The 16,287-nt window shown below is 39.6% G+C and overlaps 1 protein-coding gene across 6 annotated transcripts in view; it reads left to right on the top strand.

The window, feature by feature from the left end:
• The window catches only part of GALK2 (galactokinase 2), a 47,847-nt gene that overhangs the window by 30,947 nt on the left and 613 nt on the right, over nucleotides 1-16,287 (top strand). For all 6 annotated transcript variants that reach the window (XM_027644487.1, XM_027644485.1, XM_027644491.1 and 3 more), the window contains 2 exons: nucleotides 1,613-1,823; nucleotides 9,421-9,622. In XM_027644487.1, the coding sequence (XP_027500288.1) occupies nucleotides 1,613-1,823; nucleotides 9,421-9,622 (413 nt within the window). The remainder of the gene's footprint in view (nucleotides 1-1,612; nucleotides 1,824-9,420; nucleotides 9,623-16,287) is intronic.

Here is a 16,287-nt window from a genome sequence, read left to right as displayed (position 1 = left end):
AATGGCGACAGAGTTATATGATTAGGATTTTGATTGGATTTTGTTTGTTCTGCTCTGCTGAGCCTCATATAAATCTCAGCAAGTCACTAGATGGCACCAAAAGTAGTTAATTTTTAGATACTGTAATAAAGAAAAACTGGAGGAGCCTCTGCAAAGGCACTGTTGGAGAAGAGCGAGAATCTACGCCAGATAGTTGGGCAGTGGATCTTCTGCCTAAATTTCATGCCGTAACTTTGCACAGAACAAAGCAAATACATTTCCGACATGTATGTAAATTCCATGACTTTTTTAACCAGGAAGTTAAGTGGCTTTGCTGAATCAAGACATAAATGATTTCAAACAAATCTCGCTCAAAACCAGCGCTTATTGAAAAGAGTAACAAAACACACTGGGTGAAATCTTGGCCGTGTTGATGAGAGGTTTGAACCTTGACAAAGGATTTCACCCTCTGATCTTGCTGCACTGGTTTAAAGTCTTTGCAAACATACAGCCTGATCTGGCATACTTGGGAATTTTAATCTCAATTTAAATGGTGCAGAACTGGAGATGAGCCATGTGCTTACGAACACAGTAAAACGACAGTGGTGTGTCCCTGCTAATCTGTGTCTCGCTTTGCAGCAATCTGTTGAAATTAAAGCTGATATGTCAGTAGGATCCCAGAGCAACCACTTAATATTCTTCCATAATTCATAACATCAAAAATATTTCCCCTTGTGAGGAAAGCTGCTTTGCTCAACCATTTTAATTAGGCACGTGAGAGCATCAACACATACAACAACTTTCCAGGGAAAAGCCTGTTTGGCATATTGCCTTTCAGGATTCTGGTGTTGAAGTAACTACTGTCAATTGCCAAAACATCACAAAGATCCACAGAGCACAGTATCATTGCCAGCAATGAGGAAAGCAGATGCATTTATAACTAATTAACCTCACAGCAACCATGTAGGAATGGAACAGATTCTGACCGACACATTGTAATGTTCCTGTAAAGGCTCAGAAGTCCCTTTAAATTGGATATTGAAAGAAGGTACTTAAAATGTACCTTAAACTCTAGAGATTGAGAAAGGTTACAGTTATTCTCCAAACAAATCTTATGATCACTTTCATATTTTTAAGGCTATTACAAGCAAAGGTTTTAATGACAACCTCAATGTTCATCAGAAAATTCCAGGAGCATATTGGAAAGGTCAAACTGAGATTTAAACATTAGAGCAAATGCTAATGGCACAGAAATAGACTTTTTAAGGACTGTTAGTGTTACAGTATCACAGCGTTTTTACAAGCAGTTGTCCAGATGGGATTGTAAAAGGTAAGTAAGTGCTTGAAGTAACAAAGCTCATGGAAAAGGATAAATCATTTATTTGATTCCACACAAATAATGCCAGTAGGATTTTTACAGACAGTATCTGATTTGAGGGAAGAATAGCTGTCATTCACAGACCTTTTATAAATAAATATGATTGCCTGCTGCATACTGATAGAAAGTTTCTGATGGTTCCCAATTAAGAAGTGAGAAGAGAAAATGGGCCCTAAAGGTATTTACAGATAATTAATTGTTTGAAACAGGAAAGTACAATATTTTCTGTTTGTTTGTTTGTTTGTTTAATTTCAGCTTCTCTCAAAGTCAAAAGGCTTGGACTGGAAAAAAATGTTGAGGCTCCATGATGTGCAAACCAAGCTAGGAGTTAGCCTAGAGGAAATGCTGACCATTGTCGAGGAGGTATTACATCCTGAGCCTTACAGCACAGAGGAAATTTGTAAATGCCTGGGAATTAGCCTGGAGGAGCTCCACTCTCAGATCCTTAGTCAAAACATTCAAGATGGTAAGCATATATGAAATGGTGGGCTTTACTGTACAATGTTTGTATTATATAAAAAGGTTATGCATTAGTAAGCAGTGCAGGTGGAAGTCTTGCCAGAATACTCACCCAGAATCTTGGTTAGCAACTGAAAGAATTGATATCATCATCAATAGATATTTTCATTCTAATTTGTGACTGAAAAAATAGAGCAAAACTTTGATTTTGATTGAACTGTTTCTAAAATGATGGAAATAGCAGATCCCTTAGTATTTTAGATTAGCCTATGCTGTTTGAGTCATTTCTAAATAACCCAGGTTGTTTTCAAGGGAAAAGTCTAAAGCAGGCTTCCTTTTTAGGCAGTAAGTACAACAAAACTGAACATTTTGGATGGTTACAGAGTCATTAAAATGAAGCCTGTTTGCTCTCATTTAACTGGTGTTAAAGACCAGCATAGATGGACTTGCATTTCTGTTTTTGGACTGATAAATACCTGGTCACTTCCTAAAAATGCACTGGGCAGCAAATCATCTGGGTCTCTCCTGAGAAAGAAATTTCTGTCACTATCAATATTTCTTTTTCTTTTAGCAAAATGTTGGTGGAGGTGAACAATTTACTCTTTAAAGTATTTCCCTTGTATTATTGTTTATGATTATACCATACAGTCATGAGCATTGTCACACATGGAATGGATCCTGGAAAGGTCGCTAATAATAATGACTAATAAAGAATTTATTAAATAATTCATTTGCATTCATAACAGGTTTCCAATTGAGATCAGAATCTTTCTTTAAGAACTACATAGAATCCTTCTTCCCATTCTGTAGCCTTAATAGCTCTATTTTTTTGTAGCTGACTTATATCCTTACCAGTCCTTGCCAAGACTGCTTTCAGGAATGTATACATTTGATGTATATAAATCCATAATACAGCTATCTATACTGACACATATTTAAATAATCCATCTGTCTAGAGTGACTGTGTAAGTTTTATATGTTGACCAAGGACCAGGTCCTGAATCTATAACCTGTTTTGCACCCCAGTGGTATCAGGCAGTATGAAACTTTTACTGTCTAATTACACTGCCAGAGGGTACCAGGATGGACTAGGATATCTTAATCCAGCTCTTTATCTCCATAGAAAGAGTTTTGATAACTCTGTGCTGTCTGTACATGAGGAATATACTGAACCAGGTACCTGCACTCTGCAACATTTTCATGGGAAACTCCAAGGTTGTAAATCTCTTACGCTGTCCCCGTACTCTCCCCTTCACAAAGCAATACAAGACTATTAACTTACAGATGTTTATACTCCTTATACCTGGTTTGTAAAATAAAATTCTGCAGTCCTGTAGAATCGAGTTGTTTATACAGGTTATCTTGATTTTTTTCAAAAAACAAAGTCTGGATAAAAAATTGAGACATAAAAGCTATAGAAGAAACTCAAAGGAAATTTTATACTGTAGCTCTGAATACCATTTGCAGATGTTTGCTGAACAGAATCTCTTAAACGAGCATGACCACGATTTCATTTGATAAGACCAATTAAAAAGGGTTACGCTGAAAGCGTCTTTGCATGTACAATATAAAATTAAATGACAGATTTCTGTAAAACATATACAAAGAAGAAACAAGACAGACACAGAAAGAAAGAATCTAAATCCAGAGTTTGTTTTTTTTACACAGTACACGGATTACGTGTTACATTGGCTTTGGAAAAGCACAGGCTGTTTGATTAAAATACTTTTCTTATTTCCCCTCTGCTTTCCCACTCTTATTTTAATGACAATGCCTGGCTTCTTCATGTGAGAGAAAACATACCATCCAATCAGTAACCTCTGCAGAGAATTTCAGTGTTGTTGAACTTCTTTGTTCAACGTGAAGAACAAACCATAACATTTAGGATATCTTTCTTTCTTTGTATACATTCTATCAACTTTTTTTATAAAATATTATAATGTTAAGGGTAAATTATTTACATGCAAATTTCCATTTATATAATTTATTGCATTCTGAGTTTTTTCTGTGGCTGAATAGATATTGTCAGTAGTTTTAATTTTTTCTATAATTCAAAGCCCAGTTATATTATCTGGGCTTTGAATAATATCTAGTTATCATTACAAATACTGGTTTTTACTGGCATTGTATCTCATGTTTAAGTATTATTTTAGCCTTAAGTCCAGCTTTCCTCCGCTGTTTCTTCAGTGACAGTAACAAAGTTTTATCAGGATATAATGATGACCAGATAAAAACTCTGCATCTCAAAGGAAAACACTCTGTATCTCAAAGGCTTTGGGCGAGTCCCAGGCCAGGTCTGGAAGCACACAGCAACTTTGCATCCCTTTTATAGGCAAGTACTCTAAGATTTCTGCAGTTCCCCACTGTACAGCCCACTTGTTCCCCACGTTTGGAGAAGCACAGAGGGTTTATAAAGCCTCTCTAAACTTCTTACAGTTGTTCCTTGGCCAACTCAAAATCCTGAGTTTAAAGCTCCCTTGCAAATGTTTACACATGGATTGCACTTGTGGCTTCTGAACATCTCTAGAAAAATAATATTTATTACTTTTTAAGGTGCACTGTGCCATAACTTTGGCTTGGACTTGAGTGCTTCACAGAGCTTGTAGTGTGTGGTGACTGTGGGACATTAAGTATTTATAAGCTTCACCACAAAAGGATATTTTCCTGTAAAACAGTGTATTCCTTTAACCATGAAATGCTTTTTTCTTCTTAAATGAGGTATTTTCAAACTCATTTTTCCTTTTTATGTATAAAATTGCAGTCTAATTTTGACATTTAAACCTGGGAATGAAATCGCCATTGGAGGAGCAGGCATCCATTTGCTATGTGGATTTGGCTGTTTAACTCCTGTTTGTCCCCTGGAAAGAGAATTCTAAGTCTGTGCTGCAGCTCAGTGAGTGGTGCTTGAATAGCCTTTCGTGGGTATTGATGGTGATCTCAGTGCAGAACAGTTTCCATGTTCCCTGCACAGACAGGTGTAAGGTGAAGGGGGTCCCGGGTGCTCTGTGAGGTGGCTCTGTCTGTGCAGCAGTCTATGTCTTACATGAACAGAAGTTACCTCCAAACTGGTAGACCTAAGAACACTTCCCAGCTTAAGGGTCCAGGTACCTACTTCAGCCTTGGCCTGATCCATATCATGGAAAGATTTGGGAACATACCATTCCCTTCCACAAAAACAGAGAGGTGGCTGCTCCAGGCCAATCCCATACCTGGAGGATTCAGGTCTTTGGGGTGTGCCACAGGTGAGGTACAGGCACTGAATAGTCAACAAGGTTAGTTGCAAAAGCCTTGTTAAAGCCAGCATTCCTCTGGATGAAAAAATCACTTCAAACCAGTGGTTATCATTATCTTGAAACAGGTGTCTGCTAAATGGGTCACTGAATCCAGTGCTGACTCGTCCCCTGGTTTATTTTCAGAAAACCAGATTGCAAACAGTTACTTGAGCAGTCCCAGCAGAGTAACTGTTCCCCACTTCAAGTAGGGGGTTCACAATCTGGCTCAAATTAAAGCCATCTGGCAGCATTTTCTTATATACATTCTGAGCCAGAAACCTTCACCCTCATCATGTTCAATCAGCAGGATGTCTAACAGAGAAGGGTCCTATTCCATGGGAGGAATGGTGGGAGAAACTGTCCCCTACATGATTTTGCATCGGTGAGTTTTTCCGGTTGTAAATCCCTAACAGTCCCATCAGCCATGTGCAGCTCATTAATCTACAGTGAAACGTATCTTAGGAAGCTGCCAAAGCAACTAGAAAAAAATATATAGCCTGAAGAGGTTGGTCTTTAGCTAAAGGTCAGACAGAATTGTACAGGAAGCCTCTAAAGAAAGGAATCTGCTGAAGTTGAAGTTGTAACAAATAATATGAATTGCTGAGAAGCCACAAGGTTTACTTATAAACTAAAAAAAAATCCCTGTAGATGGAGTGGACAGGTTTGCACAGTTTGCACAGTTTTTTGTAAAGCTAAAATTAAAAATATAACCATAGTTGAAAATCCACAGTAAACATTTCCATTATATTTAGTTAACCCACAATTATTTGGGACAAATAGCCCAGATTTTTGTTTATTTAGATATTTTATAGGGATTTTGGACAAACTTTCATTAACGTTATTCTGGGTTTTAGCAACTTGGAAGGTTCTTGCTGCAGTGTGAGCTATTGGTGCCCTGAAAAATGGCACTTTTCTTTTAAGGGCATTTGGTGGTTTGTAAGGAAATTGAATCTATTTGGGTGACATGACAGAAATCCCCTGCAAAGGAGCAAACCTGAGGTTCAGAGAACTTGGAAATAAGTTGAACTGGGAGAAACCAGGCCTTTTATTATAGTTTGCTGGATTAGGAAAGTATATTTACATTTTCAGTTTTATTGCATAATTTCCAGACATTGTAATTGATTTAAGAATCCACATGCTTTTAAGAATTTGCTTTTTTGCTCTCCTTTGAGCATCACAGAGGGTGAGACCATATAACCCAGTCCTGTGCAACACTGCAGGGGTTTCTCTGTGCTTTTCCTCTTTCAGAGCACTCCAGCCCTAGCTCAGATATAAAGTAAGCAGGAGTGGGCCCTCTGGTTTTGTTTCTTTTAACAGTGGTAGAGTATGGCTTAAGAAATCAGTCCTTTGTAATTGTCAAAAAATGTGACCCCATGAAGCACACAGATTCTGATGAGTTTCTTCTAAAATCACAGCCTCCATAGTTCTCTGACATGTCCTATTAATTCAGACTTTATGAGGGGCTAATATACAGGCTATGATGTGGCAAGGAGGTTCCAATATAGATGCAATTTTTGGAAATACCGTGTGTGCTCTGCTATCTTCCATTAGATAGAGATGGTTGGGTGGACTACCCATCCAAACAGAAGAGACAGAAGAGAATTTCTGTATTATCAGAGGCATTTGGTGTTGAAAGCTCAAAATACATGAATCATTTCATTACTTTAGAATAAGAGTACAGAGGTGTTTGCTGCCCTGAAGATAATTTTGTCTGAAAAGTGCACTGTCAGAGAGGAAAAGCAAGCTATAAAAAGATTTTTTAAACACAAACATAATTATTTTGAAATAAAATGCTGCCTATAACTGACCAACAGGCAACGTAAGGATCCCAGCCTTTAACCGATACTAACTGGGTAAATGTCCACAAAGGAGTCTGCAAAGAACAGCCAGCCACTCTTTCTCAGCCTGGAGCTGTCTGGAAGGGCTGTGTTCCCATGGAGAGGGAGCAGTGTCAAGGTAGCACATTCCCCCTGCCCTGGCTGGCTCTCCTGGGAGCCGGCGCTGTCGAGGACACGGCTCAGGCCTGGCCGGCCGCCAGGAGCCCAAGCGCCCATCCCGGTTGCCAATTCCTAACGTGACGAGCACAACACAACCCCAGAGATTTTGAAGGTAATCTGGCCAGTAGAGCATTGCTCTACCAAAGGGTGGTCTCCGAATCAATCACAGCCTTTGGCAAGTCTGTTGCCTGACAATTGAAACCAGACATGTTTTCAGTTCATTCTTTGGGTTACTACTGTTCAATGGTGATTTACAAGAGAGTGTGAGCTATGGCAATCTCTCACGCAACTTTAGATATTCCCTAAACGAATGCACATTTAGAAAGCTCCTTGCTCTAAAACAATGGCTTATAAGAAAAGAATATTTAAAGAGAAACCATCCTTAAAAATAGGCCAAGCTGCCTTTTTTCAACATTCAGAAATACTGAGGCACCACTCTGCAAAACACAGTGCAACTAACTCCAGCAGCAATAAAATCGGAAACCAAAATATGCTCTTCCTGTGTGATACTCTCAAGTCCATGTTTCTGGGGGGCACTAAATTTTCTCATTTCTGTCCTAGTTTGAAATGCATTCAGAAGTCTTGTTCAAAACACAAGCAGCACAGGGTTTCTCAGTAGCAGGCTGTATTGAATTACAAAATAAATAGGAGCAGAAGCAATATCAGCAGTAGCAGAAGACTGCTATGTTCAATGTTTCTCTCTCATTTTAGACTACTTGTGTCTTTCTCAGCACTGTATTTTTAGCATTTATAGTTGTGAAATCCTCTGGAGAAATAAAAAAGGGATTATAGAGATGCTGATGAAGTTTTAGTCTGTAAGGGTTGCAGCCTGGAGTGTACATATGACAAACTTCATACTGGAGATAATTTTATTTCCAGTCTTTTAAAGAAGATTTCTACACATACTTGCAAACGTAGATTGCTGAAAGTGTCAGAAGTGGTTCCAGAAGTTTGCCGTCTCCACAGAACGGCCAAGCAGGAACTCCATGTGTCTGGGTCAGACAGCAAGTTCTATTTTAAATACAGGGCTTGTCTCTCTTCTCCTTTTACCTCTATTTGAGTGTTTCATCAGCCATTTTTGAAAGTAAGAGAGACCAGGAGCTGAAATGAGGAGAAAAACCTCACTCTAAAGGAGAATTTACATGTAGAAAGAAAATGAGGGATGTTCTGAGGTGCTCTAACGAGAGTGTGCTATGATGAAACAGTAGGTGCTCCACATAGAGGTTAAAGTCCACTTATTTAATATTTACCACCCAAACAGCTCAAGCAAACCAATTTAATCATAAATTAAATTATGTCATGCATGCTTTTGGTGAACAATACTTCCTTAATAGTAGCCATGGTATTAAAGCAAACAGAACTATATTGGGAGAGGAAAACAATGAACTGCAGCATGAGCTTGGGAAAGGCAGATCAATTCTCAGATATTAGTTGCAAACCAAACCCTCCTGTAAATATGAGTGGCTTGCAGAGCCTTTAGCCAAAGCCATCTCCTTCCTTTTTACGCTCCATTATTCAGGCTTGATGAAGGTCTCTACCCTGATGGCCACACAGGTTTGGGCACTCCCCAACCCTTCCCAGAGAAATTGCTTTTTCATGGCCCAACAGAAAAATTTTAGCCAAAATCCTTGCACTAGTCTTTGATCTTTGTAGGTCAGTACCAAGCAGTACCTGTCTGGGCTTGACATCTCATCCACACAGGCAACACTAACACTCTGGCAAGTAACATACACCAAAAATAAACCCTGAAAACCAAAGTGAAAGCACCTGTGCTTTTCACTGTACCTTTAATCCAGTATTATTTACAGTCAGGGTAAGCCTGTATCGTTGGGAAAATATTTGAAAGGGCTCTGTTACCTGTGCATCACAAAATAGGGAAAGAGCATTTTTGTTACTGTTTAAAAAAAAAAAAAGTGTGTTGTGGTTTTTGTGGTGTTTTTCTCTCAAGCAAAGGTCTGTCCACACAGTTCCATAATGCTGCAGATTTGGCCTGGAGCAGCCACACACCAGGCCCTGGGCCAGCAGGTGCTGGCTGACAGCTGCCTCCAGGGCACAGGGGACCCTCCAGGTGTTCTCCTGCCTCTTTTCTGCTGGGATTTGAAAACCTGAAAGCTGCAGATTAATGCCCTAAGGCTGTCACTGCCAACCCTTGATCTTGTGCCTTGCTTCTGTGAACACTATTTTTATTAGGGCTTTTAAAGAAGATGTGAGCTTTTGAAGAAGACTTTTAGCCTAGAAAGTTCTAACACAAATTATGAATTACTAAAAAATACAATTCTATGTTTTTGCATGTTCCTTTTGTAGTGAATAGTAACGCAGTTTTCCTTTTGTTTAGTCTCCACCTTTAAGTTATACCAGCGTGCAAAGCACGTGTACAGTGAAGCTGCCAGAGTGCTGGAATTTCAGAAGATATGCAGCAAAGCACCTGCCAATGCACTCCAGCTGCTGGGAGAATTAATGAACCAGAGCCATATCAGCTGCAGGGAGATGTACGAATGCAGCTGTCCCGAACTGGATCGGCTGGTCGACATCTGCCTGTAAGTTCTGACCACAAGGAAGAGGAATCGTCTGTTGAGAATAGTGTTTGAATTGATGAGAAAATCTGACATGGTTGGCTATTGCAATCTTAAAATGAAAGTATTCTTGTCTCTTATTACAAAATTAATCTCCTGCAGGGACATTACATGGTCAATTGTTTCCCTGCTGACATCTGTGTAATACTTTCAGATGAAAGCTTCAGTTTATGGCTTTATTACAGATTTTGCTTTTGGACTGACTCATCGTCACAAGTGTTACGTTAGACTGTTGGCTATTCCTTTTTAAGTTGTAGAAGAAGTCATAACTCATTTTCTTAAAACATTATGTTACTTGTCCTATTTGAACTCTTTTACTTCTTCTGTATTTCCGAGAGTTATAGCATCATAGAATGGTTTGGGTTGGAAGGGATCTTAAAGATCATCTAGTTCCAACCCCCCTGAAAACAACAACCTGTCCTTGAACACTTCCATGGATAGGACATCCACAACTTCTCTGGGCAACCTGTGCCAGTGTCTCACCACTCTCACAGAAAAGAATTTCTTTCCAATATCTAATCTAAATCTGCCCTCTTTTTGTTTCTTAACCATTTCAGTACTGCCACCATGGGAGTGGCAGGGCATAAGCAAGCTGTTCTACAATCTTAGGTTGCCTTGAAATCATAATGAAATGTAGTGAAATGCTATTTGCATTTTTTTAATTAAAAATATATTGTCTAGCGTATCAGATAGGTTGGACAGCGTTTCACTATTCAAAAGATGTGTGTTAACTGTTACAAGAGCTGACACTCTGCTTCTCTCTGCACTGTGTCTGAGCTTTCCACATATTATTTACTCTCCATCTTTGCTCTAACATCATTTTTTTAGGTTGGATCCCTTCCTCAGTTTGGCCATGATGAAACAAGCCCTCTCAACTCCAAAGCACGTTCCCTGAGTGTCATTTTGTCCCTTCTCTTCTCCCCCACACAGGTTGCTGTGGCAGCAGGCTGTTGTTTTCATGACTCTGCTACAGGGGAGGATCAGATGTGGTACAACCATGTATCAATACAGAAAGTAAAACCAAGTACTTAGTGCTCACATTCTGCACAGTATTTCATCCCTACCACAAGGTCAGCATGAAACAATGTACACATTTCAGTCCCTCCTAATTTTCATTTTTCTGGTGCATTTATAATCATGGGACAGACATCTTATGCTGACTTTGATCTAAATTCAGTGCCTACAGAAGGAATTCAGTGGTTGGTGATCATTTTAACAGTGACTTGAGGGAATAGACAGTTGCCCACCTGAGTGCTCCCACCACTACTCCATTCCTACCTCTGCCCCAGCCACCCAGTCCCTGGTGCTTCCTGCATTCCCATCATATCTCCTGGTGATGTCACCTTCATATTCTGCTCCTCTGTTATTGCTCCTACTTCTCCTCGGAGAAGGATCTGCAGAGTTTGGGAAACTCTTCCCTAAGCCAGAGTATTACTGCCCTCCCAGAAGGGAAATGCAGGGTGACATAAGTGTTTGCAGGCCTCATGTCAAGAAATGTTGTTTCACTGTCTTTTAGAGGCAAATATCCCATCCTTCCTCTACAACTTCCAGTTGTGAGGAAAATAAACTGTTTCAATTTGAAGCTAGAACCCCTCCCCCCCAAAATTAATACCACCTATAAATGAAGATTACAGAAATGTGTCTTTACCAGCAACTGGCTTTTTCTTTTATTAACTAAGTAATTAGTCTGGCTTAGAATGAAAATATGAATTTTAAAACCATGCAATTTACCATATGCTTTTTTACTTCTATACTCATATGGATTTTTTAAGTTGCAATACTCATTTACCAGGTTTATAAATCAATAGAGTACAATACAGATGATTATTTAGGTTAGTTTGATTTCCTTTGCAGACATGATGGAATGGCCTCTGAGGCAGAAAGCTACAAACTTAAAAATTGAACAGAAGACTTCTGGACATTGAGAGATTACTTTGTATATGGGATACACATGCTGTTTTGTAATAAAACACAGAGAAGCCTGATAGCCATTGGACAGACTGATAGTAATTGAGCAGAACAATTCTTGATCCTTCTCGTGAGCTGTGTTCAGTTTACTGTGTCACATAGTGATCACATAACACAATAAGCTGTGACAGTCACTCAGCGGGGCAATTCCACTAGGGTTATCCCAGCTGCTCAAAGGGAACTGCTGATCCCTGTGTGAGAAGGGACAACTATCTCCAGAATCAGCTGAAGACAGAAACTGTGCTCAGAAATCTTGGGCAACAAAGTCTTGATCCCATGCAAGGCATTGGCACTGCCTGTTCTGAGACACCTCTGAAGGGGAAGAGCCTTCAAACTTAACATCTGCATTGTTTTTAGGTGCAGTAACTACCCAGTGCTGAGAGCTCATCAGTAGCACCCAATGACTGCTGAGCCATTTTAAGTGTCCTCACTTGGATGCCCACCTTGGATCCTTCTGAACGGGTCTGTTCTCAGAAATGCTGGGAGAAGACTGTCCTGTCCCACGCAGGGGAAAACAGGCCAGGCATAAACTGGCAAGGTGTGCCCTGCATGGGGTTACCTGAGCTACACTGCAGTGACCCAGCAGGGCTGGCAGGGACAGCCTGTGTCAGTGCAAAGCTCAGCATGGGCATGGAAACTGTTTCCCATTTCTGCTGAGCTCTGTGCTTTCATGGTGAGACAGCTGCTGCTCCAGCCAGCCTGGGCATGGGGGCACTGGCTTGCAGGAGGTAGCACACCCACAGCCACAGAACCCAAAGGAAAGGAGCAGTTAGGATTTTTCTAAATTAAATTAAAATTTCAATTCCAGGGAGCAAAATATAAATAGTAAAGGAAAAAAGTGATGTGTGTGCCCTCATTACATCAGATTTCTAATTTAGCAGCAGAAGAGCCCACAGGAGTATGATGGGCAGAGCTAAGCACCACAGTGGAGTGTCATTTATGTGAAATGTCTGATTGGTATATTAAAATTATTTAATCTGGGGGTTTTTATTACAATCTTTGAACAGAAACAAGGAAATTGTTTTTTCATTATTCTTTACAGTCTTGTCCCATCAAGAGTATTTCCTAAGAACTGTATCTTTCTTCTCTAGAAGTTTAATATTAAATCTTTTTCTGATTCAGTAATTAGATTTTTAAAAGTGTATAGCTATTCCAGATGAATGCAGCTTAAGCCAGCACTCAATTTTTTGGAAAAAAGTCTTAACTTTTCTCAAGTTGTACATTAAAGAAGCTAAGGGACATAAAATCACTAGTCACTCTAGGAAAACTTGGCTGATGTGATTATGGAAATGGCCAGGAACTACATAAATTACATTCTTTACTTACGATGATATACAGCTGCCCTGTAGCTTTAAAAAGCTTTTCCAAAAATACATTCCACAGAATTGCCTGAGTCTACTGCTGCTCTCTCCTTACAAGGTTTAAACTGTGAAGAATAATCTGCATATCCAGATGTTTTCTGTTTTGCCTAGATCTTTATGTTTTACTGCACAACCTCTGCCAAGAAAGAAAGGGATCCATACTTGCTGTGGTTTGTAGTGCTGAAAACTGTAACCACCAGTTGGTCAGGTTTTTCTTTTCGTTTTGCAAAGACAGAAGACTTGTACTTTTCTCTAACCTACCTCATGCTCTTAATAGCTGTTTTACCTGTTAGTCTTTTAAAGTAGGTAACACAGCAGATTTACCAAACAATTAAGGGACAAAAAGTTGGTTGTGAGCTCATGAATATGTTAGGTCCTCTTGGAAATCTCTCTGAGTCCTTAGTGTTGCCCATAACTTTCTTTCGTTCTCTTATTCTCCATCTTCTGTTGCTAAAAATCCTGATAATTCTTGTGTTCCCAGCCATGCCCATTGCATGACAGACAGCTGAATCCTCTCGGATCACTTTTAAAGGATACAGTTTGTACATTACATCCAGGTGCATTATGGTGGCCAAGACAATTCTGTGTTTTATCAGACTCTTACCATTACCAAAGATGATTTTCTTAAACCTGCAAAGCCTGCAGTCAAGGCACAGCTTGAAAATTCAACAAAAAGTTGTAGCCCTTTCACAAGGCCAGAAAGGCTTAAAGATGGTATTCAAATGCAAACTAAGCTACAAAGCAAAATAAGTATAATCCTCTCCATTTATATATTTAAATCTCATCATGTTAACTCTATGCTTTCTGAAAAACTAGTTCATAATTTTGAGTATTTCAAATTTTCACTTCTTAACAGCACAATTATTTTTAAAATTAACTACTGCAATGTCTTACCTATCATTTCCATATACCAAACTATGGGACTTCCATTTTTATTCTTCTTCTTTTATTCTTCTCTCCTTTGCTCCAGTACTCATGTTTTTACTCTCATTCACACCCCTATAAGATAATTCTCTTTTTATCCAGTGAAAACTGGAAAAATATATAAACTCTTGAGGAAGCAAAGGCCAGAACCTGGGACTGGGAGCTGAGTGCCCCCAGCACTGGGCTCCAGATACTCCATTACCTCTCCCAGTATTCCTTGTCCTGGCGCTGCAGCACAGCCTGGGCAGTGCACAGGGTACTTCCCACACATGAAGTCCCAGGGCCCAGTGCCTGGGAGAGCTCCCCATCCACAGAATTGTCTGCTCAGACTCCTCTTCCAAAATGCATGATTTGGATGCCAGTGCACCAGAAGAGAGTGTCTGGCCAGGAATGCCACTGTACCAGAGGGGCCTGGCTCGGCACTGAACTGATTAGGACTCGAACAAGATGGTTTCAGACCTGTCCCAAAGACACCTTTCTTGTGTTGGATCTAAATACCCACCAGACACCACATCTCTTGCAGAGCAGAATTAGGTGCTCACTTCTGAATTCCTGTAATATAAGGTACCCAGGTTTCAGATGTTACAGCACTGCCCATCAAGTTCCTCAGCAGAAAACCCCAAGTGTCTGATCATATCACCACATTTGACACTGTTAAGCCACAGTATTTTGAAACACAGTGACTTCAGCTCTGCAACAGGCATATTTTCTGTCTACATTATGCTTTATTTCAACTAAGTATTTTAAAATGACTCAGTAAAAATGAGGCATGAGCATGACCACAGAGAATTACGAAATCAATAAAAGGTTCAGAACAATTCTGAAGGGATTTCAGTTGCCTACCAAAATAAAAGCCAGACACCATCAGAAATGCAAAGTTCTGACCGAGGTAACAGACCAAATGAGTACAGACAGTTGATTTAGCAGACTCTGAAAAGTGGATTGGGCCTTATGAAGTCAATGGGAATTACCTTATTGATTGCAACTGAGACTGGATTGGATCCTGCTCATTTTAGGAGGTTGCTCCATGGACTAAAAACTACTAAATTGCATCAGAGAATGAGTGGCTTACAGGAATAACAATAAGTAAAATAGAACACCAACAGGAAATGCAGAATGAACATAAAATCGAGTCAATATGAAGGGTGGCACCACACAGACACACTGAAGAAAGTGTTTCTGTTCAAGAGTTGTGTGTTTAGAATCAAACACATATGTAAGTACTTGCTTGAAATATGACCTAAACCTCTACTAACCCAGCACTACACCAGATTCATTTAACATAAAATACACACATGAAAAATTACAACAGCTCCGAATGAGCTGTCCTTTTCCAACACTGCTCACATGACGCTGCCTCTCCCTCTGACACACTCTGGGGCTGATAAATCTCTCCATGCCTGGCTGTTGGAAACACATCAAAAGTATTTGTTTGCAAATCAGATTAGATCTCCCACGAGAATGAGATTTCAGATGAGTTTTCTAAATCTGACTGGTTCTGTTCTGACTAGGTTAGAAAAGCCCCAAAGACATTTATTACATGCTATTTTCCTATTTTTTCTGAATCTAAGTAAAGATCAGGAGCACAGGTAAGCAAACTAATGAAAATAATTCTACTAAATTCTAATGGGATGGCATCTGAATCTTGCAGTGTAATGGCATGGGATTTGCCGTAGGATTGCTAGGATTTTCTAGCAGGCCAGTATCTTGAGGCTGGGAATGGTTTATATTTTGGATGTCATTATTTGTCATTGTTCTTTCTATTCACCCTCCTCATTAAGAGCATTTTTTTCTTTTGGGATGAAGTTCTTACTTTACCTCTACTGCTGGCAGTCTCTTAAGTTCATGAGGTTTCCCTAAAGAGAGATTCCTGACTCTGTCCATTCAGCAGAAACAGATGTTTAGGTGAGTTTATTTACACAGAGTGCAGTGACTCTATATGGCTTTTTGAGTGTTTCTGAATTCTCCTTTTCTTGACTGCCACGCTCAGCAGTCCTGCAGAAGCCTGTGAATCTTCAGCATGTTTTAGATCTGTCCTGGAAGAATAGAGCTATTTGTCTTTGCCACATTAGAAAATGGCTTGCATGCCTACATCCTGTGCAATTAGTTTATGAACCCTCTTTTGTTATTTTTGTCATGTATTCCTGTTTTCACTTCTGATGTCTTATGAATGTTGCTAACACAATTCCTTTCTTCTCCTGCTTTCTTCATCTCAGCTGCGCTGTGATCCTTAAAACAGCTGATGCTGGAGCATTACAAAACAGGGTGACTTTTGGAACTGACAGAAATTACTATATTGCAGTTTAAAGCGTCAGCACTTTTTTTTTTGGACCACAGTGGTAACTGCAAATTGCTGTAGTGTTGCATACAACCAAG

Source organism: Corapipo altera, unplaced genomic scaffold (assembly GCF_003945725.1).
Source record: "Corapipo altera isolate COAL_440 unplaced genomic scaffold, ASM394572v1 50, whole genome shotgun sequence".
Classification (NCBI taxonomy): domain Eukaryota; kingdom Metazoa; phylum Chordata; class Aves; order Passeriformes; family Pipridae; genus Corapipo; species Corapipo altera.
Note: the sequence above shows the minus strand (reverse complement) of the source record. Positions and strands in the feature narration are given on the sequence as shown.